Genomic DNA, 27,535 nt, shown 5'->3' on the forward strand with positions numbered 1-27,535 from the left:
ACTTGTAGGGGCACTGAAGGTACCATATACGAGACCCAACCTTCAAGGTTAGTCTTCTAGACTGGATTACTACTTCACATATGAGCTCCACCAGAGAGCAGAAATATCTGTAAGAATTGCTGGTGAAATTTACAACAAAAATGTAAACGCTTTTGTTTTTGCTCCCATTTTTCACGACTTCAAGATGTGATATTACTTCTATACACAAAAAAAGGTTTGTTTCTCTCAAATGTATTGTATACACACACATTGTGTGTAATGTATACAAATGTATCAATGTATTAATGTAACACATTTGTTAAAATCTGCATTAATAAGCACTTCACCAAGATAATGCATTCAACAGACACAACTCTTAAGTGAAAAGCAGTTTGACTTAAACAAAAAGCACACTCAACAGACTCTCTAGAGACACTGCAGTCTCAGACTCCTTCAGTCCCCAGCCCTTCTCCGTTTGCGCTTACAGGCGAAGCCTAGAGGGTACTTACATGTGCAGAGACTTTTGAGCTTTGGCTGCCTCCTCCTTGGAGCTGTAACAGACCACAGCATTACCGTGGGGCAGGTTCAGGTGGAATGTAATCAGTGGGCCATGCTGCATGCACAGAGTGCGCAGGGTGGATCCGTCGATCTGCACCGGAGGAGGGAGCAAAGGTTACATAGAGATACAGATGATGCAACCCCTTCAGACTGGCCTTCCACATTTTATACAAGAGGTAATGTGCCTTAAGCTTTGTATGGGGCATATCTGTATGTTACATTTTGCCTCTCAAAATGATAAGGTGGTAGATATATCGGAATGGACAACAAATTTGCCTTGCCAGTTCTAGAAGTGTAGCCTGACGAGCCAGACCCTCATTTAAATGTAGGGTCTGGGCACTCACCGTTCGCAGTGCTCAGTCCGAGGGGCGGGATAATCGGTTGCCTTTCAAATTCCCTCTGCACGCAATAGGACAGCGCCGAGTCCCATGCGTTTTCCCACCAGCGGAGCTAGTTGGCTAGTTCAAACTTTTGCCATCTTAAAACACTCGAAACTCGTGTCACACTGTTGGCCAACAGCAACATCCATCTTCTTTGTTTTCAAGTAGCAGGTAATTCAAGCCAAACTGTTGCAACTCTGCCATCAATCATTATGTTAAGCCTGCCTAACGACTCTATACATGATTTGATTGGCCTGATAGAAGTTACATTTTTTCGAGCTAACAAGCCAACGGAGAGTTGCTAGACTAGCCCTGGCAGCAATTTAATTTGCTGCCGCTATGGTGCGTCTAGATTTCTAGGCTACTATAAATGCATAAAAAAAAAAGGATTTCACAAAAGACTTTATGACTCTTGCCGCCGATTTCAGCATTTAACTCATTGAGTGCCATTTTTGAGTGCTTGAATTTTTATTACGAAACTAGACACTCTAACACGCCTTATATGTGATTTTGGGAACTCTGATGAATGGAAATGAAATATACGACTATCGAAAACTCATGAAAACGCACAATCTGGACATTTTATCATAACTCGGTTGCCGCTTTGGGTCGAATCAGTGACGCATGCACATCAGGTCAAAACCAGGCCATTTTCGTGGGTCTATCACTAGGTGGCAGTCTCGCCAGGTCTCGCTGATCACTTCCGGTAAAGTTTACAGGCAACACTTCATATTTCATGAAAGACGTGAAATCTACATTTCTAGAAAAAAACAGCGATTTTGATGAAAACTAGCCACTGTTTAGCTTGGGATTTCTCAAGAACAGAGGCGTGTAGAAATACACGGTTTGCACCCACTGAGAGCTTAAAGTCTCACCTTTTAAACGATCAACATTGCTGGCACTCTAGGACAAAGCTTCCGAAAACAGCTTAGCATTCAATGAGTTAAAGGAGAATTCCGGTGTGATATGGACCTAAAGTGTATTGAAACATGATATGAACGTATGTCTCGTAGCCCATCTCGGCTTGTCCCCTGCACTCCAAAATCTGGCGCTAGTTAGCCGATGCTACCAACAGCTTTTTCAATAGTGGTGCTTCGGCATCGGGCTAGCCATGCAAATAAATCACGGTTTTACACCCATTTACGAGGCTCAATGTATCTCCACACTTAATCGGTAGACTTCCGAGGGCCCTGACATTTAAAACGAGACATTGAGAACTTTGAAAAAGCACTGGTAGTTTACTTACAAGACGATTTATACAGACAGTATCTTCACGAAGTTTAGCGTTTGCAGCCATCTTGAATTTAGTCACGATAAGTCGAGCAACGAGTAAGAATGAACGGGTATGATAAGGGATCAGATTCCAAAAATAATTCAGTGGAAATGCATGGATTCCAGCTGCTGCTACTGGAAGAAACTGGAATCCATGCATTTCCACTGAATTATTTTTGGACTAATAAAAACTGAAACCTCAAGTCTGCAAGGATCTTGGACTTAAGTTGGTGATGCCTTGCCAACAGCACTTGAGTAATGCAATGCCTAATGAAATGAATGACCTGAGCTTCTTACCTGAGGTGTAAGATTTTTGAGAACGAGCCAATTAGTTCTCCCTGAGCTGCCATCACCCCAGCTGGAGCCTGAGGAGAGACGAGGGGGGAAATGGAATAAAATGCCAACAGTTATTACATTAAAATATTGCAGTAAATTCATAATAAAACATGACCTGAAAAAAAAAGGGACATGACAATAAATACAGTATGTACATTTGTAAATAAATAAGTATAGACACTATGGGTGGTATAGGGGTAGTGTAGTTGCTGGTGGTGGTGGGGGGGGGGGGGGGGGGTTGTGCAGCTAAGGATGATCGCTTCCTTGTTGTCCCTGTCAAGGTTGCCATGGTCGTGGACCCCTCAACAGGCACAAGCAAGATGCAATATCAGTATAGACTGAGGTTTAAGATTATAAATAAATATAGTGCAAGGCAGTTCAGTGCAATGATAATGTATTAATAACACTATTGTAACTATTGAAGTAATCATGAGGTAGATGAGCAGAACAGTGTTGATTGACTTTTTTCAGTGTAAGGGTGGGGACTATTTCTGAGTGTTCAACAGAGTGACTGCTTGGGGGAAGAAGCTGTCTTCGTGTCGGCTAGTTTTGGCAAACAGTGCCCTGTATCGTCTGCCAGAGGGAAGGAGGTTGAACAGTCTGTGACCATGTTTTTAATTGTTATAACATGGACAGCACTCGGTTCATGTCAATCCAGCAAAAATCTGAATACATCTTCCTGGGTAATGTTCAAATCCTTTGCAAGGGTCTTAAACCAGGTTATTCCACATAGGCTGAAACTCAAGTTGTGAGTATTCTCACAAATTACAGGAAATTACATTACGAGTGTCTCTCTCACACACACACACGGCAGGACACTAACCAGGAGTGAATCTGGATTCAGAACCAGACCAGCCCGCCAGCCGGAGGGAGCTGTTCTCCCAGGACGAGGGCGGCGGCTTCTGGCCGGTGAGGCCGGGAGGAGGGCGGGACGGAGCGGACAGGCCTTTAGGGGGGAGAGGAACTTTCCACAGTTCATGAGCCAAAGAGGTGTTGGTGACCGTACCAGGGGACCATTTGGAGTCACTGTTTCTGGCTGTGAGGAGGAAGAGACAAATTAGGGAGGGTAAAAAGTCCTCATTACACAGTAGACAAACATTTCTTGTGGGTTTATTGCCGTGAACACAATTTACAACAATGCTGAGGGGGAAATATATGCTGATAAATAGTCAGCCTTGGGTGGATGAGTGAATGTGTGCAAACATGTAAAGTGAGGACGGCTGTAGGCGGTGGAACGAACCTGAAGTGCTTTGTGCTGTACTGCTGAGGGAACCACTGTGGTTGGAGGCACGAATGGATGACCAGGCACTATTTGAAGGCAGCGTGGTGTTAAGTGATGAGGATGGCCCTGAGGAACCAAAACAAAGCTAAATCAAAAACAGAAACAACCCCATGACTCATCGGTGTCCAAGATGATCACAGCAGCACCGTGGACACAACTAGGCAATGGACTGTGCACTTGCATGCAATATGCATGCGCAAGTTCGACCATATGCAACCCGAGCTCAGTGTCTGGGTTTCTCCATTCATTAAAAGGGCACACAAGCAGAGCCTTGATCCAGAGAGCTCAGTGAGGATTTCTAAAAGCTCTTGTCCGACCTGAATGAAGGATAACAAGAACACTAACAAACACATAGCCTACCATTGTTCCTGTCCCTGAGGTGATCAACATCCCGCACTGTATTAATGGAGAGATTATTGATCACACTGCCAGGAGTGACGAAGGGGTCAGTTTCAGGGTCAATGTTTGGATATCCTTTCCAGGGCTCACCAGGTCGGAATTCTGTCCAAGGATAATGAAACACTTGTTAGAACTTGGTGATGCAAAAAATGGCCAGTGTAACGCCAGAGATGGCCAACTGCAACTGGTCTAATTACAGCTAAGGACTTTTGACAAAATACAGGTAGACATCAGGGTTTTTTTAGGTTTGCGAAATAGGCTTCTGTCTATAAAAATGTCTCGAGCCTGACGAAAATGTATCTGGTGTGTGTCTGGGTACTCACCTGGTGGCCAGTTGACGTTGCTGGAACCATGAGGTGATTTGGCACGGCTGGGCCAGCCATCCCCCACCGACCCAGGAGGACTCAGGGGGGAGCTGCTGGCGTTCATGAAGTCATACGGACCAAAGGGGGAGTCCTCAAGCCTCAAACCAGAGGACATAGCACCTGCGCAAAGGACAAACACCATTTGAGCTCACTACAGGATAAATAATAACAACAAATAATATTTACTATAATTGATGCTTTTATTTACTATTCTTTGTGTAAAGCACATTGAGCTCACTGCAGAAAGCACCACTCATTCAAATACACAGACATCTTAAGCTACGGTGTGCAGAAATATCCAAAAGTTAGTATCAGCAAGCTCTGATATAGTGTAAATATACTCTTACAAGCTTGTCTGGCAAGGCAGCAGCCTTTTCGGGAGTTTCCTCTAGGTCTTCAACTCACCAGGTTTGCTGGGATTTTGATCAAGTGGCGAGTTGGAAATGTCCATGGCAGTCCATTTCTTCAGACGGGACTGGGGCTCTTTGTAACCAACACTGCCGATGTCTAGATTGCTTACATTCGAGGTCAAACCTATGAGACGAGAAAAGGGAAAGAAGCCAATCTGTAAATACATATAACTTCAATAAGTTATTTAAATGAACTATAAATAAAATTGAGGGGGGGGAAAAGAAAGGGCATTAAAATAGATTAGACAAAAACAATTCCCCAAGACTATTAGCAGAAAAAAATTATAGAATGTTACTCAAAACATCTTTACAAAGATGTGCTTTTGTTGAATTTGCATGGAATTGTTTAAAGCTTTAAGAAACTGGCATTACTTAAAAAAAAAAACTGCAAGGATGAAAAAGCCATCAACATAAAGCCTAGACACACAGCACTTCTAGTTGGGGCACTGAAAAGGGGAAGCACACAAAATAAAGCAATGCTAACACATTTCAAGGTGCACATAGGTTGATAGATGAGGGCTAAATCAGAACGAGGCCTAAACTCAGCCGTTTCAATTTATCACCCATCCATTCAGTCCTTTCACTTTTGTGACAATTCACGTACAACAAAAAATATCCTTGTGATAGCCACGAAACAGATGAGTGTACGGGAAAACAAATAAAAGCAAACAAACCAAAAACAAAAATGGGGGGGGGGGGGGGTCTTATTCACCTCTTGACATTGTGTTGTTCTCAGGACAGGCAAAGGTCCTCCCGGACCGGGATGGGAGGGGTGAGCCCGGCCCCATGTGACCGTTGCTCAGGGCTGGGCTAAGGAGGCTATGGGTCTGACTACTGCCAGCGGGGGTACAGCCTGCCATCTCGGAGGCAAACATCATGTTGTTGGGCTTGCCAGCGTGTTGGTGCAACAGAGACTCAGCCTGGCTTAGCGTGGGACGGGAATGGGGATGGGGAGGACACCCACCTAAAGGGAAATTAGTGAACGAGCTCATGGCGCTGGCCTGCTCTTTCTGCATGTCTGATGCGTTTTGTTGGGATATGAGGCTGTCCAGGTAGGACTTGAAGCCCGGCTGGTGCAGGGAGGGAGGCTGCGGAGAGGTCTGCTGCTTCAGCAGGGAGGGGTCAAGATGGCGCGGCGGCTGGATCATCTGCGGTGAGGGGCCCAGGGGGCGACCCTGAGAGATAGAAAAAAAAAAAAGAGAGAGAGAGAGAGAGAGAGAGAGAGAGAGAGAGAGAGAGAGAGAGAGAGAGAGAGAGAGAGAGAGAGAGAGAGAGAAAAAGAGAGAGAGAGAGAGAAAAAGAGAGAGACCGAGAGGAGAGAAACAGAGATGGTCAAAGTGAGAAATGTGACATGCTTACTTAATGCAAGGGCACAATATTTTACTGGCTAGTACAGATGAGACTGGGCAGAAGAGGTGGTAAGGCCAGACTCAGCAGCCCTTACCTGTGGCTCCTGCTGACGCCCACCAACTGGCATGGCCCTGGGATTCATCTTCTGCTGTTGCTGTTGGAGAAGGAGGCGCTGGAGGGGGAGAAACAATTCAACTCATTAACTCAGGAACAAAACAAATACATAATACAAATACTTCATTCATAAACCCCAGAGTAGTCTGCTTCATTCTGGACCCTAATTTCCAAAAGGCATCGTGGTTGCATGGTTCCTACTGCAATATCCAAACCACTGGTCTTTCTCTTTGAGGGGTAAACCGAATGGTCTGTAGACATTCAGCTTGACCTACCTGCAACTGGTTGATCTGAGAGAGTTGAGACAGCTGGTTCAGTTGGGACAACTGGTTGAGCATGGCAACCTGCTGAGGGTTGAACAGGGGGTTCAGACTTCCATTATTAGGGGGGTACTTCAAAGACGGAGGGACCTGTGCAGAGAAATATAAGACAGGAATGGGAGGCTTAGATCAGTGAGACCAAACCATCTTTGAGAAGTCCTGTGTAAAAAATCTAGAATCACAACATGCAAGTCCAGACAGCACCTAGCTGATATCCCACAGGTTTACTACCACTTTGTGTTGTGACTTGCATTTGTTTAGAAACCCAACACTGAGTGAGAGCTCGGAGGCGTAATGGGGGCCCACCTGAGAGGGCAGTAGATTTGGAGGCACTTGAGTACGGAGATTGGGCTGCGCAGAGTTCAGAGGCTGTGCTGAAGGCTGCTGGGAGCTCCGGCCTTGTGCTGCTGCATTGCTACCACCAAACATGGGGTTTACATTCTGTGTATGGGGACAGAGGAGCACAGGGGGTTAGACACTGAGGGGTCGAGAAGACAGCGTGGACACACACAACTAAAAAAAAAAAAAAGGAGGAATGTCAGAATGCTGAGTGGGTTTATTACCCCACCGCAACACATTCACACTTACACGCCTAAATTAAGCCTTAAGTTGTGGCCGTGATGAGCCAACATTTGAGTAATGGAAAACATGAATGCCACAAAACTGCTCCATAGGCTTGGTATGATATGGGCTGATTGGTGGACTAATTTCTAGTGGGAGACTGAAATGGGACCAAATAGTCACAAGGATGGACAGACTGGCGGATGGAAAGGTGGAAACAGATTGACACACAGGCGGACCATCCTCGGGAGCAGCCAGGACTGACTCACCTGTCGACCAGGACCAGAGTTAGTCTGGCTGTTTGGTGAGGAATAATTGGGGTTCTGATTGGGATCATGTGGGGGCTCTTCTGACCCATTGGCGTCATAAGAGGCCACAGAAAGCGCGTTCTGCTGGCCAGCCAGCCAGGCAGACAGGCAGGCAACCACAGAGCAAGCAGAGGGGAGAAGAGCAGGAGGAACAGCAGCAGAGGCAGCAGAGCCAGGAACAGCAGCAGCAGCAGCAACAGCAGTAGTCACCCAACAGGGGAAAAGACCCGAAGAAGCCAGAAGATAAAAAATAATCGACAGAGAGGAAAGGGAGCAAGACAGAAAGGGAAGGGAGGGAGGAGGAGGAGGAGGAGGAAAAGAAAAGCTACGTTAGCATATGCCACAGCTACGACTGCAACAGCTTAGCTAAGAGCAGAGGAGACACACAGAAAGTGCCATAGAGGCACCCAAAACAGTGCTGAGGCACTCAAAAATCACCGCATGCAGTTGTCTTTCACCCTCAGCGAGCTCCACCATTTCACAATGGCCATTCACCAGTCAGGAAGAAAGTGCTAGAAAAACGCAGGACTGCATTCAGTCCACTAGGGGGAGCCTGAGCATCCAGCAGGGCCAGAAGCTGACTGCAGACCACAGGAAAAAAAAGGGGGGTGGCGCTTCACCATGCAGTATCACTGACCTTATCAAAGTAGCTACTGCGGTCCATGGAGTCTTTGTGGATCTGGTGGCGAGAGGCAGCATTCTTGCCGTAGTCGCCCATGTTCATAACATGCTTGTCAACGTCCATTCTCTTGTCCGTCATCATTCCTGCACAATGGGAACACAAAAGGGTCAACGTCACGGTCGCTCAGCTGACCCGTGGCATTAAGAGCCCTTTGATTTAGGCCATTAAACTACTGAATGGACCAAAACTCACCACCAGACATGTCCATCTTATTGCTCTTGTGAGATTCTTCAGATTCTCTCTGCAGGGAAACAGACAAAGCAATGTCAGCTTATTTAGCAGTCTCCTTCGGAGTCCCTCGGCCATTCTACATGCAGCTCGGTCTGATATTGCATTGTTTTACACAATATATTGAATAGGGTCTTGTAAGTAACTGGAAGGGGCAACAATACTTACTGAGAAATTCATTGAATTGTTGAATTTGTTCACAAACGGACCCATCCATGGATCTTCTTGCTTACCAACACCTTTATGCATCTGGAAAAAGATGTGACGAACAAACAAATTGCACCCAAATTTGTTAAATAAAAAAATAAAAAAAACTATGAACTGTACGTCTGTACATTTGTGTGCATCTTGCACAAAATGTGCATTTAATCAAAACAAAATGGTAGTGGTGAATGTGTTTCTTACCTTTGGAGGCATCTTCTTCATGTAGGACCAGTTTCCAGATTGGTTGACCTCCTGTGAGGTGTTGTTATTCCACATACCGATCTCCACCTCCTCCTCTTCCTCCCCCCAGTTTGAATGCATCCCCGTACCCTGCATGGGGATCTCTTCTCCACACCAGTTCTCTTGCATAGGTTTGGATACTGCAACAACACAACCACAAACACAAATTCAGACGAGTCAAAGAACACAATACAAGCATGGATGACGAAAGACCTCCAACACAGACCTCAACCTCTATATAGAGAATAACTATAAATGGGTCAAAGCTCTGTGGACAGCGGGGCATTTGAAGTACACTGCACAAAGGCTGCATTTCTCTTATACTGTCCATGTGTGTGTGTGTGTATATGTGTGTGTGTGTATATATATATATATATATATATATATATATATATATATATATATATATATATATATATATATATATTACACACACACACTGTCCGTGTGTGGGTCCATGTGTGTACTTACACTGTTTGTGTGCGTGTGTGTGTGTGTAGGCGCTCACCAGTCTTGTGCGGAGGCTGCTGGCCCATGGAGGAGTTGCCCCAGCCCATGTTTCCAGAACCATCTCTGCTTGGATCCTCCCAACCGGACCCCGTGTCCATGGGTTTGCCCCAGGCTGAGGTGCCGTTGTCCACAGAGACCGGCGGTCCAGACGGCTCGCCCCACGTGGAGGACTCCATCTTCTGTGGCGCACTATACGTCTCTCCCCAACCTGAAGAGTCAGTGGTAATGGTGAGCAGTGAACACAGCAGCAAAATTGCAGATATTTGTACATAAACTGGTATTGACAAAACATCAGATTGAAAATGACGATATATTTGGACAAAAATCAACAAAAATGGACTCCTATAAACTGACCAAATATATTGATTACGTTCCATGAAGTAGCCCATGTTGATTTGTTCAGCGTAAAATAGAGATGCACCGATATGGAATTTTAGTGCCGATAACGATAACCGATATTTATTGGTTTGTTGTGGCCGATACCGATACGATAACCGATAATATTACTCTATACTATTTATTTTCTAAAAAGTGATTAATTTTTATTAATTTTATTGCAGTAATTTTACCTACCACCAAATGATGGACAGAACTCACTAATAGTCCTCTATTAATTTCCTCATAATAGTACGGCAGTCAACAACATAACAGTAGCCTAGCCCTACAGTATGTGTGGCTCCTTTAAGTGAAACTGACGTCAGTGAATTGCGAGTGAGTGGCTAGAGTTTTAATCGTTTTCATTCAGGACTAAAACGCTCATAAACGGCTCAGCTTGGAATAAGCTACAGTATAGCGACCAAATCAGAGTTTGTGAGGGAAACTTAGGTTTAGTTTCAACTGCGGGTAACTGAATAAAGCTGCAACTCCTCAGACTGTATCTTATGTCCGTTTACTCTGTTGCGCACAACCTGCTGCAGCAGAAATGAAAGGCGTTAGCCCCGAAGGTTTTAATAACTTATTATGGTGACCTGTCTGGAACTGAAGCACGAATGGTTAGCGTATTTCTAGGTAATAATACAAAACCCAAGCTAAAGTAATGCAAATATAATACTAAAACACAACTTAGAACTAGGCCTACTTATGTACTCCTCCCACTAACGAGTTTGTTTATTTGTTTCCCCGACCAGCGCGGTAAATTGCAAACACACCAGCACAAGACGGCTCTAGATAGGGCTGAGCTCCGCTCTGTTAAGGTTAAATGGCGGATCATTCACGAGAGGATTTTGAGATGCACAGATTCCCAAATGAACGCATACCCACAGATTTTGTTAGAGTGGTGAAATACATTCACACCGCTGACATTATATTGAGGAAAAAGTATAGCCAACCAAGCTCAAGTAGCTCAGTGTAGCCAGGCGGACCTTATGTAGGCCTAAATTAGGACTTTAAAAAAATATCGGCGCAAATTATCGGCCAGAATTCTGTTATCGGACCGATAATATTTTCATTTTTTCACTTATCGGCCAATAATATATCGGCCGCCGATATATTGTGCATCCCTAGCGTAAAATAACTGAATCGTATTTAATGCAAATACTGGTAAAAAAAAAAATATATACTGAAATCGTTGCATTTTTCCAGTTCAGTATGCACCCCTCTGTGGCCCAGTTTAGATAAGCCTTATGTAAGCCGTGTTTACTCTGATGTTGTACCCTTACGCCTCCGTATATCTGACCACGGGGCATTTTGCACTTTCACCAATCGACACATGCTCAGGATTCTTCCTTATAAAAATAGCCTTGTTCATGTGTGTCCCCAATGATCAAGTTGCTACCATATGACTGCAGCATCAGCGGCCATGTAACCCTAGACTCTTTTTTTGCCATCAGATTGGTTCATCTCATGCCAAACCCACACTGACCCCGGGACATTTGTTGACCAAGAACCAGTGGCAACAGAAAAAAAAAACATGCTAAGACTTCTGCTAACCGCATTACATTAAGACGTCAGAAGGGATAAAAGAGCCTTTATATGCCAGTGTTCAAAGCAGGGGTGAAAAAGTTTCACTTTTCAGGCTGTTTATACTAGCACAAGAGTTTGTCTGGCTTTCAATTTTAAATTATAGGGGAATAATTCCAAACAAGGAAATGAGAATGAACGATAAAGTCCTGGTCATGCTGCCATCAAACCCTAAGTTTATTGCTGTACAATACAGCCATCCCTGTGGGGAAAAACGGGTATAATTGTCTTTTATGAGAAAAGGCAATGCTTTTATTTTAAGGCACTTTTTGTATCGTGTTTGTGTTGTATTTCTCTTCCGAATGGACTCCGAGTCTGGTGGTATAACTGAAAAACTGAACTTAACCAGAGACTTTCTAATGAGGAGACAACGCACTAAAAGAATCCTCCATAGAAATGCATGGGGTTGGTTCGTAACGCCAATATGGCAGTAGCAAAGTCCTTTTAAGCAAGTCCCTCCACTCCGCGGCCATATTGCAACTCTTTTTGAGCACTTATCGGGCATCTATTTCGGCAGAAATGCGCGTGCGCAAGGCTTCACGACACCAATCTTGCTCCAGCGGCAAGATCCCAACACATGATTGGCACGATGTCTTCACAACACACCACATTATTGGCTCAATGTATTCACAATATCGACGTTTTGCCGCGGAAGGGGTGTGATGTGTAGACAACTGCCATATTGGCGTAACAAACTAACCCCATGCATTTCTATGGAGGATGTTTTGAGTGCTGTGTCTCCTCATTAGAAAGTCTCTGGCAGTAGTCTTTACACATATCCTGCCCCTTCCTGTATGCCTCCCCATTCACTTGAATAGGAAAATAGCTGCCCGATAACTGCACAAAGTGCGTTGCAAAATGGCCGCCAAGTGGGGGAACTTGCCTAAAAGGACTTTGACTGAACTAAACTAAGCTTCTCCACACCCACCTGAGCTGCAAGTCTTCTCCTTGGGAGCCATGTTGGTTGGGACCTGAGGTGGCTGAGGTTGGGGCTGCGGTGGGGGCTGCTGCTGCTGCTGCTGCTGCTGCTGGGGCGGGGGCGGGGGTCCCTCCATGGCCTGATCTGCAGCCATGTTCTTATTCCACATGTTCATACTGCCATAGTTGTATTTGTGGGGGTCTCCCCATGCTGTTGTGCCGTCGTCGATCTCCCTACGGCGCCTGATGGACTCGGGGGAAGGCTCTTCCCAACCAGTGGAGTGTTCGTCCTTCTGGAGAGTGGGGATGGGGCCTCCCAGCCAACCAGTGGCTTTGTTGGAGCCAGGGCCGCCCGTCTGGGAATTGGGGGCTCCACGGAAGGATCCACTGTTGGCATCCTGCGGCGGCTTGCCCCATTCAGGGGCGCTGCAGGCGTGGCTGGGTTTGGGGGGCTCGGCTCCCCAGCCTTGGTTCTGAGTGCTGGGTTTCTGGGGTTCTCCCCAGCCACTGCTAGCCGGGCCATTCTGGTCAGGGGTGTTGCCGGCACCGTTGCCGCCCCAGGTGTTGCTGCTGGTGCTGCTGCTAATGGCGCCGCTGCGACCCCTGTCGTTCCAGCCTGAGCCGGAACGGTCGCCGTCGCTGTCCCGTTCCCAGGTTCCCGTGCTGGTCTTCTGGGGCTCACCCCAGTGGTTTCCGCGCGACCCGCCGTCATCGCCGCCACCGGCGCTCCAGCTTTCTCCGCTGGAGGTGGTGCCCCAGCCCTGCTTGGTCTTGGGGGCGTTGTTCCAGGTGGATGAAGAAGAGGGCTTGTCCTTGCTGCCACCCCATTTGTTCGAACTGTCCTCCCAGCCTCCAGACTGCCCGCTCTGGCCTTTGGAGTCACCCCATCCAGAGGATGGCTTTGGATCGCCCCACCCTGACATGGTGGATCCATCGTTGTTATTGTGGTTGTTGTTGCCGGGCCCGTCTCCCCATCCTCCACCGGAGCTGGACGTCTGCTGCGGGGCAGCGGTGCCCCAGCCGGACATGTCCGGGACCGGCTTCTTCTCTGTGCTGGAGACGTCCCAGGCAGTGTTCTGCCGGACTGGCGTCTGACCCCAGCCAGTGTTGGACAGGACGCGGGGGTCCACGTCCGCCCGGGTCAGTGGCGTGGTGATGGGGCCCGGCGGGTTGATCCTCCTGCGGTTACCACTGCTGCCGCTCCGCTCACCACGGCCGCAGGAGCTCTCGCCGCTGCCCTCACTGCCCGTGGACTTGTTCCATGTGCTGCTCTGAGAGGCCTGACCACTGCTTCCGCCGCCGCTGCCGCCAACTCCCAACCCCAGAGCGTCATCCTCCAGGGACTTCCAGCCGTTTGTTCCCTTCCTGCCCCCGTTTGTGCCGTCATTGGAATGCTGATTGTTGCCGGGCAGTGGGTTCCACTCCCCGTTGGGGACCTTAGTGCCAGTGTTTGAAGAAGAGGAGGAGGAGGAAGAAGAGGAGGACGAAGACACGCTGCCCCAGGGCCTGGGGATGCTGGCGGGGCCCATGCCGTTATTACCCGTCCCCCAGGCGGAGAGGTCTTGCGGGCCGGAGGCGGGGGCCGAATCCCAGCCCCCACCGCGACTGGCTAGCCCGTTGCTGCCGATATTATTCTTGAAGGGAGCATTGGTGTTGGCAGAGACCGAGCCGTTGGCCCCCGGCTGCATTAGAGTTGCATTCACAGTGTCACCCGCGGCTGGGCCTTTGGGCGCGGGGCATTTGTCTCCGGAATAAGTAGTGCCGGGCGGAGCTCCCCACGACGTACCGTACGACCCGCCGTTCGTTCCTTCGCCGCCGTTGCCATGCTGCTGCTGCTGAGAAATGGAAGTGCCGTTGGAGACGGGAGAGGGCATGGGGAGCTGCGGGGAGCCCCCTGAGCTCACAGGCCAGGCTCGGTGCCCCGCGGACTGCTCACTCATCTGCACTGAACCTGTAGAGTTTGGTAAACTAGAGGTCAACGTGTTAGTAGTGTTATTTGGTCCATTCATTTCAGTGTTAAGGTTTTGAGGCTGCCCACTTGGAAGCTTGCTTGTACCGTTGACGTCGGACTCGGCCATGCTGTCCTGCAGGGTCCCCCAGGACATCGGAGAGTTAATACTACTCTGAAGGCTGGGCATTTGACCTACGGTGCTTCGTTGTGTGTTGGTGCCACCATTCCCGAGGGGGTTAGGCCCAGTGTTCTGCAGAACAGGCCAGGCACCATGGTTGGCATTTGGGTTCAAAGTGCTTGGATTTATACCTCCATTGGTTGAGGGACCTTGGGTACCCCATGCATTTAATTTACCATGGCTGTTTTCAGCCAGCTTGCCACCAGGGTTCTCTCCTGAGCCTTGGCATGTGCTTAGCATCGGGCCATTGGAAACGCCCCAAGGCCCCTTGACACTCCCATTGCCAACGTTATTGCTGCCATTTGCAACCATAAATGGGGAGCTCTGACCGTTGCTGCCTTGTCTATTGCCGTTGCTGTCACTGCCAGTGTTTCCAGAAGCCATTATACTAAGGTTTTTCTCCGACCCAGAGCTGGAGGCAGAGTCAGCGTCCATACATTCTGAGGCTAACTCTGGGTCACTGCCAGTGATGGAGGGCCACTGTCCCTTGTCACAACCCTCTACAATGACTTTTCCCCAGTTGCTGTTCGAGTCGCTGCCAGAACTCCAAGGAGAATTTTCATACTGGGAATCCAAGCCAGTGTGATCCAAACCTGCAGATTACAAGAGGGGTGGAAATGAGGAAACAGAAATATGATGCGTCAGTGAACAGGTCTTCCAACGCCGTATACAACATGTATACCATAGCCTATGCTATATGATATAACAATGAAACATACAGAGGCAAAAAACTTAATGGAAACTGTGCTCAACATCAAAAGCATTAAACACATTAAACAGACTAAACATATTACACAGACTATTGCCATGCTAATAGAAAGGCACAATTATACATTTACACCAACACCACATACAATTCAACCAATCATTATGAGACTGACTATCCTATATGAACACCACAAACTAGTTCACACACACACACACACACACACAAACACACAAACACACAGACAAAGCAATGAAATGACATGGGTATGAAATACAGCCCTGGTCGCGCATTACACACATTATATTCCTGTGCTTTGTTTAGAGGGCTCCTATTTGTTTACGGATTAGTGCACATTAAGAGCTCGGCTGACCACAGGCTGCGCGAGTCCCTGCCGAGCACAGTCTCGCCCCAGCCTGGCTCCAACACAGGCGCAGCTGCCACCATTTTGTAGCAGCAGCATGAGCCTGCTACATGCCAAAAGCTCGGAAAGAGAGGCAGCTAACGCAAGGCTAGAAAGCTATGGCGAATAAGTGTGGGGAAGGGATGGGGGTTTGGTTTGCTCTTTTGTTTTGACCATCGGATTTCCCACCAAATTTCAATGCCAAGGCTACACACAGACCGAGCTTTCCCCGCTCCCACACCCGTAGCAATGCAATGGGTCCTTGACAGTGCAGCCAACTTCTCTATTTTTCTCCTCACAGACCATCTCATACTCTTGTTCGAGGAAGGAAGAAAACAAAATTGTCCTTATTTCAGCTAGTCTGCCCTTGCTCTTTCAAATCGCACTCCAAGATGGCTGCCAAGCTCCCCAGAGAACGGTCCTCTTGCCAAGTCTGAGCGCTCTCTGAATCAGACGTGCCATGACACAAAGGAGCCCAGACCTTCCTAAAAGAGGTCCTTTTTTTGCCCCAAATCTGGAGAATGTAATTAGATCAAACCCAATCTCGATTTCAGCTTGCAGTCGCTGGCAGCGAACACGACAAAAACAAAACTATAACTTTGCTAGCTGCAGATTTGAAAACTGCGAAGAACAACGCAATGTGTTTTATATTACAAGAGGCTAATAAGATACTTGCACTACTCTACTGGGGGGAAAAAAGTATAGTTTAACTTAAAATGCCGTGCATGGCATGATACACCACGTGATCTTTACAACTGGCTGCAGCTGCATCCCTCTGTCCTTAATTAGGAGTGAGTGTCAGGTTGGCCTTTCAATGAAAACTCACTTCAACCGACTACCAGGGAATATTATACTTAGACTCATAGGACACAATAATGCAAAAGCATGACTACTAAAATTGCATACTTTACATGAGATACAGTTTCAAGCACACAATAATATTCGTAATTGACAGAAAAAGTTGACAAACAACCCTTTAGGTTGCACAAGACAAAAGATCGCAGTCAGTCAAGCATAGAAGGTTGTGACAGCAAGACATCCAGAAGTATTCAAGCCTGTCCGCACATGTTAGTGAATTTGTACACACCAGAGCTGTTTGATGGAGGAGACACTAAATGAGGCACAGACAAGGTGAGCAGCACAGCACTGCACCCCACCCATCACCTGGCATACATCACACAAGCAACAAAGCCCAGGAAAACTACAAATCCCACAATGCACAGAATGGGCACACCAGAGGAGCCAGTGAGTGGGTGAGAAGAATAGAGTCACCTGTTTGGTTAGGGGAGTGGCTGACCGAGTCCCGAATGGGAGCCATGCCTACGAAAACAAAAGAGCAACACCATGAGAGATCCTATGAAGGACCAAGAGGACTGGAATGACCTGACTGCATGACGGAGAAACATGGCCTCTCCTCTCTATAAAAGGTTTGGACCTCAAAGCTGTGTAAAAAAATATATAAATGACCTATGAACTGAAATAACGAAAAGAGAAAGGAAAAAACAAATATATCACAAGCACAAATATATATCTCCTACAGGCCAATATGATTGGTTCTTTACAAGCAATTCTGTCTGGTAAAACATCTTTACAGATAATGAGAGCATCATCAGGTCACCCAGTCATCGTCATCTAAAATCTTATCACACACACACACACACATTAATGGCTAGAGCCAGTGGATCAGTCATAAACTCTACCACCTTTTTTAATGTCTGAATAGTCTTTGCATGAAAAGGGTCTACTTAAAATATGATTTAGTAGTTTCAACACTAACCAGAAACACAAAAATCCTATGCATATAAGCTCATGGTAAACCACATAATGAGGTGTTCTGCCAGAACGAACCACAGAGGCTGCCACATTCTAGGGGTATGAAAACATACATCAGCTTTTAAGAGGCAGGCTGGCAGCTTTTTTACAGTAATTGACGACATGCACCATGTTCTAATGTTCCTCAAACCTAGAATCTGTGCATACATTGCAGGAGATTCACAACATGCTATAATAAACCTAAAATGGAGTGCTTGAAATCTTCCGACAAAGTGTTGCTTTCTGGAGTTCTAACTTTTGCTTGCTTTACATTTTCAGAATCTCAACAACAGCTGGTCTGAGGGAAGGGTCTGTGCGAACCCCCTCCCCCTGCTCCTCCGGCAACTCAATTTTCACTACCGTCCTATTAACCAATTAGGATTCAAAAGACAGACAGCCCTGCCTAACCCTGCTCTGGTCTGAACTCATACACTGGCAAAGTCAGATAGAGAAGAAATGCTCAGGGCTCGGATCTTATTACTGCATTTGGTGACATACAGTCTCAGAGTGGGAGTCAAAAGTAGAGCGAGAGAGAGAGAGAGAGAGAGAGAATGAAAGTGTGTGTGTGTGTGTGAGAGAGAGAGTGTGGTTACCTGAGAGGTGGCTGTTGGCAGCTTGGTGATTCAGTGGAGCCCCCTTGCTAGTGATCGCGACCCCTAGATGGATGGAGGTGAGCTGCACTTGAGTTCCCAGGGTGGCAGCGGGGTGGTGTGGTGTGGATCGCGACGAGGCTGCACCCCTTTCCCCCCCTTTTGATTGCTGCTTCAACAGCAGTGGTGGAAGCTATTGCTGCTGCAGCTACGGCTGCTGACCGAGGCCTGGCCGAGATTGCCGAAGGAGGAGCGAGTAGCTAGGCTGGGCGCGGGGCAGGCTGAGGCTGAGCACTCAGGCCCTGTTGGCATTGCTGATGGCGCTGGGTGCAGGGGTACTGCCGCCGCCGCTTCGGAGGAATGGGACGGGGAGGCGAGGAAGGGGAAAGGGTGTTGGCAGACTTTTGAGGCTGGCTTTTCAACCGGACTTGATATGTTCTGGCACTGCGGGATGACAAGAGGGAACACAAGAGACAAAAGAAAAATGAGTTGTTCTGTGGGAGCAACCTTGAAGTAGTAGCAGTTCAAATGGTAATATCCCTCACAAAATGACCATTGTTACTTGTGACAATCAGAGTTTGATACTATACAAACTCTGCTCTTGTGTTGCTTACTAAATGCAATGAGATTTTATGCACTGAATTAACCATCATGATTGATGTATACATTAATAATAATAAATGGAATATGGAACAAAAATGTTTCAACCCAGTCGTTTTGAATTCTGGAAAGATCGCAGAAATCAACTCATCAATAAAAGTTTTGGCTAACTGCAAAACACACAAGGAAGGCACATGTTAGTAATTAGTCTAAAACTGCTGTCAGTCTGTCTCTTGAAAACTGATGTACGCTTTTACATGTCTAGACTGTGGATAGTCTTTCTGGTTGGTTCTGGAAGAACATCTAGAAGAATATCTCATAATGTGGTTTGCTTCAAGCCTCACACACATCAAAAATCACTGTCAAAAATTCACACATCAAACAAAAAAAATGGTGGAAAAATGTTATCACACGAGTGTGATTACACCCCATCACACTCATAACTGCACAAGAGCAGCATTTTCTCATCAGACACAATGGGTATACAGTTGCAAAATGGACTCTTAGGTTGACGTGCATGTGGACTTAGAAGCAAGAGAGAGCCCTTGTATCTGGTTACACAACAGGCTTTGACCAAGAGCTTTCCATAGCAACAAAACCTCTTAGGAGAGAGAGAGAGAGAGAGAGAGAGAGAGAGAGAGAGAGAGAGAGAGAGAGAGAGAGAGAGAGAGAGAGAGAGAGAGAGAGAGTCAAGCACAGGCCTGGATAGCATGCTCTTAAGTCAGGGTGAACTACTTTGAGCTATTTGGGAACTGTCTCCAGTAGAAATGGAAATGAAAAATCAACAGAAATGGATATCAGCCTTAAGTAGAAGAGAGGGAATTTGCATGTGGTGGGGAAGTTCATGTTCTTCATTCAAACCGATGCTTACATGGAGCACTGTTCCATAGAAAAATAACCTGCCTGACTGACAGATTTTTCCAAAAGTGAAACACAAAGAGCATTCAGTTCTTTATCAGTTTTTCAGACAGGTGACAAAGGCACAGAAAGAAAGACATGTCCTCGCTTTCGACTTTCTTATTCTCTTACACCAGTGAGATCTCAGGGAACCATCTTGTGTGTTGAGATCAGAATGTTTTCACTGGTATGTACGACTAGGGAGCGGACGGCATATGAGTCAGAGATCATTTCCTTCCAGTATTTTAACGGGGGGGGGGGGGGGGGTTGGTGCTGCTAGGGTCTAATGTTACATATGTGAGTGTGCAAACTGCACAGCCTGTTAACCAGTCTACGCCAGTAGAAGGGGGTGATCCATCTTGTGTACCCCCTCCCCTCCAGTCAGAGGCTACCAATGCATTTACTGTGTGTGTTCCTCAGTGTTTCCCAGCAGATCTTGTTTTGATTTGCAAAAGGGTGGGTGGGTGGGGGGATGGGGGTTCCCTATTAACAGTGATCTCACTGTGCAGCAATTCAGTGGCATATTAAAAGAAAAAAGGGAAAAGGGAGGAAAGGAGGGGAGAGAGAGCAAGACGGAGCAGGAGAGGACACGCAGTGCTACAAATTCCTCCGCAAAAGACTGTCCTGACCTTTTACTAGAACTACTCCGCTCTCTCGTTGGCTTTCGGCACCAGAGAAACTATTTATAAACATTTGCTAAAATAGCAAGTCATTTATACAGTACAGTACACATCAACAGCCTACCCGTCAAACTCGGGGGTCAGATCCAGTGAACACTTCAAACTGCTTTTCCACAGAAGTGGAATAAGGTTCTTAAAAGAACGCATCAAGTAAGCGTACTGAGATCGAACCGAGTTGCGTGCAGAACGGCTTGCACCCACTCGCACAGCAGCCATGCAAAGCACCGACACCATGCAAACCTAAAAATGAACACTAAAGTGCAACTTCTACCTTTGAGTAAGAGGGCTGTGGGAGCACTTCCTGTCTCCTTCTCCTGCATTCAGTTTACATAAGACCCCCGGAGACGAGTGCTCTGTATCCAAGCTTTGTTCCTTTCTTCTCACTGCATTTCAATGGAAAGGCAGAAAGGGGGGGGGGGGCTGAACTGCAGAGAGGGCCTGGTGTCATTTTACGGTTGCGGGAGCAAGTGAGAGCTGCCGGCTCCTCCTGCTACATGCTGTACTGGGGGGGGAGAAAGGGAGAGGGCGCGAACGATCGAGAGTCGAGCACCGCTTCAGACTGCCTCCGTGCGAGCGGCGGAGGCTACTTGGGTTTAGGTAGAGAAAGGTGGTGGAGTCTTAAAGTCACTTTGTATGTAGCAGAGAGACAGAAGTTTTCAAAAAACAGAAATCAAAAATGCAACTGTGTGCCCAAATCTGCTGCCAAGCCCCCATGAAGACCAGGCAACCTCTTCCGGGAGACTGAAGGTGTGCTGTGGGGGCTGCTGCAGCGGCGGCTGTTTTGAGTATTTCTTGACCGCCGCTTCCTGTTTCAGAAGCATTGCGCAGTGAGCCAAAGCGCAAAAGGATAACAGCCAGGAAGTCATTGCAAATCTTCACACCGTCTCACTGTAGACATCACTGTCAAACATTACCCACAGACATTACAGTAAACCAGCTTTCCCAAATTTAGCCCATCAGATTAATCACAGCTTGGTCATTCTAGTTTATTGAATCTAGTCTATTGTAATAAGCAGTTTGAAACCCAAAAGGTGACAATCCAAATCATCTTTGAGAGCAGTGTTCAATTTTTTACAGTTATTGTTCCAGTTTCTTTCACTGGTTGTTCTATTTAACTTTGAGGGGTTGATATCAGTACTCAAGTAGCATGTCTACTATGGAGGGGCTTTCAGCTCAGACATCCCTGTTAAAAGGGAGAGAGCCATCGTCGCAGGTATTTTACTTCCTGCTATGCTATGAGGGCTCAGAGCGAGCAGTCATCGCTAAGCAACAGCCACAGGATTTAGTCAACAAACCCAAGCTTTCACTGATCATCACTGAGTCCACAAATCATCCGAGTAAAGCTTTCCATTTCATCCCGAAACCATGCACAGGTCTGACACCCAGTCAATAATGTAAAAAAAAAGATTAAAGGAAAAGGAAAGGAAACTTTTCCACATGGCTCTCATTTGAACACTTGCTTCTGGCCGTCTTAAGGCTGAAGATTGATGGCTGGTATTCAAAACAATGTCTGTGTGGTCAGATCAGTGCGGCATGACAAAAGCCTGAAACTATGCGCGCACACACAATCCAGAGATGATCTTCTAACCGGTGCCTTAAAAGCATGGTTTTAAAACCGATGTCCACCAAGTCTTCTCAAAAGTTTTTCTAAAACTGTCTCAGCCTCAAACTCTTCAGCCTTAACAGCTTTGGCTCAAGCAATCATTGGGACTTTCATGACGCATCTTTGCACAGGGACGGCAGGCGGGCGCATCATTTTGACGTGAAACCCGATGATTACATTCTTTTGGAAACAGTATTTCCACCCTGATTAATTAATTTAACATCACGAGGTGGCCACTGAGACGTCTGCGACTGCAGATAAGTACAGAGTCACAAGGGGAGGGGGCCAGAGGCCAAGAAGGTGTCACTAAGGACTAGAAACCTGACTCTACTGTGCTAAGAGTTTCCCTTCCCATAAAAAGAAAAAAGAAAAGTATACCCATGCTACCAGTACGTAGATATCCTGCCCATAGAAAATAAACACATATATACCATGCCAACAATACATAGACATGGAAAACATTGAATGAGAGCTACAAGAGGCATGTATAAATATTTTAAAAGGGGTGAGGTTTTGGCTCTCCATGTACATCAACTTCATTTTATTAAGGCTATAAGACGACCTTTGGTAACAAAGTTCACAGTTTCTATGTTGACTGTCTCCAATAATGAATTTTTGTACTTGAATGTCACACCGATGGAAACATGTCATAAGTTTCCTTGTGGCCATAATCCTATTGCTGGCATCTCACTGCGACATACTGCTCAGTTTGCGCGTCAGTCACACCACTGGCTCTGGGCCTAAGCCACCGGAGGCACAGTGAAGACAAGGTCAGAGATAAAAGGGACAGCTATCAGCATTTCGACCTCCACCAGTGAGAAAAAAAAAAAAAACATGCAACCCCCGCTACTACTTATAGCTCACCAAACTCTACCTGAGCTCTGGTACATCCCTTCGTTTACTGCATTTCAAAGATAAAATCCACACAGAAAAGTGGAATCCAGTGAGGCAATTACTGACTATTGGATGTGTGAGCTAGGCAAAATGAAACACAAAGTTGCTTGACCAGAAACATTAAAATTTAGAAAACATGCAAAACAGTTTCATGTATGAATGGAACCTAATAAATGAGGGTAGTGGTAGCAACCAAAATTCAGATGAATTTTTGAATTTGAGAAAAGAGTAAACAAACCTCTTACCTTCACATCAGTGTCTGCTCACTGCTCGTCGCTCCACTGTTGATGCTCTTCCATTGACTATTCTTCCTGTCCTTGTAACTGTGTGATTTCCCTGCAAAGGGGAAGGATCACACGGTAAATAAGACACTTGTTAATCTATTAATCCAAACGGGCCCCATTTTTTCTCAAAAAGGCAACCCAGAGCCCTTCACCTTCTGCTGGTTTGCTTTAGCACAACGAAATAAATGATGCAGTAACGCAATTAGAAAACAGGAGAAAGCTCCACCTAATCTCCTTAAGGGATTAAACTGGTAAATTACTACTCTATAAACAGCTAACTGATTCTGTGGGTCAGGCCCACATCCATAAACACTCTACCAGCACAACCGATCCAAGTGGTCACACCATAAATTAATGAAAATTACCATTAATTAGAAATAATTCAATTAGCTTGAGGCAGGGAATTTTTCTTTTTCCTAGTCGTATCTGTGAAACCATTAGCACAAAATGTTCTGCGTTATCAGGACCGCTACTGTACCAAGTCAGCATTATAATTCATTCAAGGCTACTGCTTGATCCCAAAACCAACAGACTGGCTTTGCGCTACAGGCTATTTCCATGGCAAGCTCTCGGCAAAGTATGTTTTTTTTTTGTTTGCAGGCTATTTCCCATAGCTGATATGCCAGGATTCCTGCACACTTTACTTAACACAAACCCAGAGAGGAAAGGGCATCAACCAGTGGTGAAGGGGATTAAGCACTCGTGCAGTCAGTGGCAAGTTTCTTCTCGCCCTTAAGTTATGTACAAGAAAAGACCGGACTACAGCTCTGATTCCAAAATCAGACAAATACAAGGGTCACCTGAGGAGGTGCAACTAACTAACTAACTAACTGTAATTGTAATCCAATCTACAGTAACATAATTAAATGTTTTCATGAATAAGTAAAAATCAGTTAAAACCATGTCACTAGAGCTGTTAGTCAGGGCATCATTTCATCTTGGGTCCAACATTTGCATGGTTAATTTTTATGTCACTTTGGCATGAGATTGCAGAAGGATCATACTGCATGGTGTAATCCTCCAGGAAACGACTTGTCAGCCTTACACCATATGATTTTTGAGCGATTTAATAGTTGGCGACTAAATTTCAAAGTCGGAATGAAATCATGGCAGTTTTACTGGAGTCGTGGTGCGCTCCCATCAACTAGATCGTTTAGTGCAAGGTGCTAATCTAAACGGTTTTAAGTCACTGCAGGTCAGTCTTATTCTAGTCTTGCCATCACAACGATATCAAACATGTTTGATATCATCTTTTAGTTGTGGCTCCGGCAAATAGTGACGTGAACAATATGAAAATCAATAGTGACCTCTCTCCATCACCAAACAGGAAGGGGCAAAGTAGGCGACAGCTGTAGCCTATATGATTATTTGTTATTTATTTTCTTATAAATGATTAGTCGGCTATTCCACGTGACCGAACAACTCTATATCGGTTAGGGATATCACACATGAAAATGCTGCACGAAACATGAAAATATGATTGATATGAGTAGGTTAACTTTTGAGTTCCTGTTGATATCTAGTGCACGATGGGAAATAATTTAATGGAATCTAGTTGCAGTCTTGTAAAGTGACCCTGCAAGATCCCTAGTTGTTGTGACTAGTCTGACCTAAAAACTCGATGACTTGTCTTCAGATGTGAGAGGGTCTGAGACTGTAGTCTTTTAAAAAAAAAATCAAAATCTTTGCAGTCTTCTGAGGATGGCATTAATCAGATAAAATGGTTTCCAAAACAATAGACATAGCTTTGAACTGATAACTTTTCCTGTTTTGATATCAAGTTTAGGAATTCTGAAAGGTAAGTATTAACCTGCAATATCCAATTACATAAATTCCAGATACTTATATCATGGAATTTGAGGCTGCCTAGACTAAACATAGACTTGGCCCACTGTGTTGACATCTGGCAATCAGGGTTAAGATTACAGGTTGTTTTCTATCTTTTCTCAATTTTAGTTTATGTTTTGGCAAGACCTTGAAGTGTTCTGCTCCGCAATGCAGCTCTTGTCTTGCAAAGCAAGCAGACACAAACTCATGTCACCTCAAGAAACTGAGGGCAGAGAATGCACTTTCCCTGAAGCCTCAACCCACCCCACCCCACCCCCCCTTCCCCCAGACAAGCCTCTTTGTCCCATAAGTGTTTAACCAGATGGTCAGCTCCAGAACAGGAGCCTCCCTTGCTTGCTCACGCGCACACTCACACACACACACACACACACAAAGACAGGGGCATCTGTTTATGAATGAGAAACAATCAGCAGAGCTGAGAGGACTATTAGTCAAAATCAAAAAGAGCAAGACCCCATGTCACCTTAGAGTGGTTTTCTAGATCCTCTCCAATGTAGATAATGCTACAGAGCCACAAACTAATGGATGTTCTGATCAAGAATGATCTCTAAGGGGAAACATATCAAATATCAACTATTATCTATATCATATATCATTCCTATTCACTTTGGATATTCATATTGCTTTTTTACCTATATCCAAAACTCAAATATCAAAAAATCTTGTGGAATTGTTTTGATTTCATTTAATATCTTGTGGTCTTATAGACTGTTCGCAATTAATCAGGCATACAGTATGCTGGGCTCGTCAGACTAGGCCAAAGTTCTCATTAGGAACTAGTGCTCTGAAATCTGCTTGGAGACAGGTTGACTAGGTAAACCAACGTTTAGAAGAGCGTGACGAGGTGATGGGATAAGCCTTCAGTCCCTTTTGAGTGACATGTAAAGGTGTCAGAAGTGGCGGGTGCAAACATGCCTTCGGACACAGTGGGGTGGGAACATACTTTGCCATTTCGGCCTTGCTAATCTTATACAGAGCGAAATGAGTGAAATGTGTATATCTTCAGGCCTATATGTACAGCCAGACTGAGGAATGAGTCATGTTTTTTTGCAAATAGAACTGCTATGTCTTCAACGCAATAGAAATGTCATACATGTCTGTCAATAAATGAATATCTAATTTAATGTGGCTATGCATTGATGTGTATATCATTTCTATCTGTATGTTTCTGTTGGATAGTCAGTAAAAAAGTACTTCATGACAAAAAGGTTATAGCTACCTGACAAATATTTTTGACCACATCAATATTTATTTGAACAATAGGCGGCCTTCCTAATTCAAACCCAAGCGGGTCAGTTTAGCAAAACAACCCGCCCCCCCCCCCCCCCCCCCCAATTTTTTTTTTTTAATTAAAAATAAAAAAACTCCACCAAAATCCTCATAAGTTAAGAAAAAGCTCAAAGTTTAAGTTTGGGGTGTGCTACATCAATCAAAACCATAGACCCCTGGTAAGCTGAACATCAATGTGATGTGTTTACTTTTTTAAAGAACATTCCAGTTTAACAGTCCTGATCTGACCACATTTTAATTCAATTCAGATCAAAGGAATTCCATCCGAACCAAGCAAAGTGAGTGACTATGAAAGTCAAGAGAGAGCACTGTACATTTTAGGACCCATAGCACACGTTAACCTGCCTTTGAATTATACTTTCTATGTGTAAGATAGCTGGACAAACCCCGAACTAGCAATCTGAGGTAATTGGCACTACAGTAGCGGCTATCAACATTGGTGAATTGTGAGCACATCCATTGTCTAGTAGCAAACCGTATCGTCCCCTTATCTTATGTTAACATATGAACAAATAATGGTTCTATGATGTTTACAGTTGTTACTTTTCTTTTATATGTGGGTGGAGCACTAGGTCTGTAAGGGCAATGTTCATATCTCTGATAAGAGAATAATCTCTCTTGGTCACAGTGGACTTCATAATCATGTAACAGGAGAAAACTGATTCAGAAAGTCAACAGCAGACAAATGAAAATCACAAAGGTGCTTATTATTGGAATCATGATTTGGAATTGTTTTGATTTCATATGAAACACAAACCTGAAATAAATCCACACTAGTCTATTTCTGGATTTGTTCCCATTTTCAACCTATTCAAATCATTTTGATTCTCAATTTTGCACAATTACTTTGCTCCTGTACTCAAGCCTTTAATTAAGACTCGAACATAATGACGAATTAGAGGCAGTGGGACTATACAGATTTCTTGCTTTAATTTATTAAGTAAATAGAGGTTTTTGAGCTCAATTTCAAAGTGGGGGTCGAGTTAGGCTTTTGTTAGCTCACTGACCTGTATACTGTATAGGTACAATGAGCTACACAAACACCGTTTACATTCTGCATTTGAAAATGGTTAAGCTTACTCAGCAGTTCGCATCCCCTTTAATTCAAACGGAACTACATGTGCTTACACCAGCAGCAGCTGCTGCTGTTGCTTTGACCCAGCTTTAGGCTAGTGATTTGAGTCCAGCACAGGCTTGAAAAGGAATAAACTAGAAGGGCATAGGCTACACTTCTGAAACTACAACACTGACTACAGAGCATCTGCTCAGTATAGGGTAACCATCATACTGCTCTGATAAATGTGAAAGGTACTGACCTGTAATGTTTCTCTTCAGTGTCTTTGGTGGCAAAAGCATCCAATTATCTAAATGGAAAGACATCGTTGTTAATAGCAAAACGGACACTGAAAAGGCATTAGAACAAG

General features: G+C 45.4%; 1 protein-coding gene across 8 annotated transcripts in view; it reads right to left on the reverse strand.

Moving 5' to 3' along the window:
- Positions 1-27,535, reverse strand: part of LOC121704606 (trinucleotide repeat-containing gene 6A protein-like) — a 60,088-nt gene that overhangs the window by 4,930 nt on the left and 27,623 nt on the right. For 2 of the 8 annotated variants that reach the window (XM_042084984.1, XM_042084982.1), the window contains 21 exons: positions 27,428-27,475; positions 22,935-23,025; positions 18,019-18,459; positions 16,886-16,933; positions 12,386-15,097; positions 9,497-9,706; positions 8,950-9,128; positions 8,713-8,793; positions 8,509-8,557; positions 8,272-8,399; positions 7,072-7,206; positions 6,721-6,855; positions 6,426-6,503; positions 5,694-6,156; positions 4,977-5,105; positions 4,530-4,691; positions 4,168-4,308; positions 3,766-3,873; positions 3,349-3,561; positions 2,487-2,554; positions 489-628 (listed from right to left, as the gene is read on the reverse strand). In XM_042084984.1, coding sequence (XP_041940918.1) covers positions 489-628; positions 2,487-2,554; positions 3,349-3,561; positions 3,766-3,873; positions 4,168-4,308; positions 4,530-4,691; positions 4,977-5,105; positions 5,694-6,156; positions 6,426-6,503; positions 6,721-6,855; positions 7,072-7,206; positions 8,272-8,399; positions 8,509-8,557; positions 8,713-8,793; positions 8,950-9,128; positions 9,497-9,706; positions 12,386-15,097; positions 16,886-16,931 — 5,177 coding nt within the window. In that variant the 5' untranslated portion in view covers positions 16,932-16,933; positions 18,019-18,459; positions 22,935-23,025; positions 27,428-27,475. Of the gene's footprint in view, positions 1-488; positions 629-2,486; positions 2,555-3,348; positions 3,562-3,765; positions 3,874-4,167; positions 4,309-4,529; positions 4,692-4,976; positions 5,106-5,693; positions 6,157-6,425; positions 6,504-6,720; positions 6,856-7,071; positions 7,207-8,271; positions 8,400-8,508; positions 8,558-8,712; positions 8,794-8,949; positions 9,129-9,496; positions 9,707-12,385; positions 15,098-16,885; positions 16,934-18,018; positions 18,460-18,723; positions 18,786-20,463; positions 21,866-22,927; positions 23,026-27,427; positions 27,476-27,535 lie in introns of those variants that run through there. The other 6 variants (XM_042084988.1, XM_042084989.1, XM_042084983.1 and 3 more) reach the window with 6 other exon arrangements.

The sequence above is a fragment of the Alosa sapidissima genome, chromosome 3 (assembly GCF_018492685.1).
Source record: "Alosa sapidissima isolate fAloSap1 chromosome 3, fAloSap1.pri, whole genome shotgun sequence".
NCBI lineage: Eukaryota > Metazoa > Chordata > Actinopteri > Clupeiformes > Clupeidae > Alosa > Alosa sapidissima.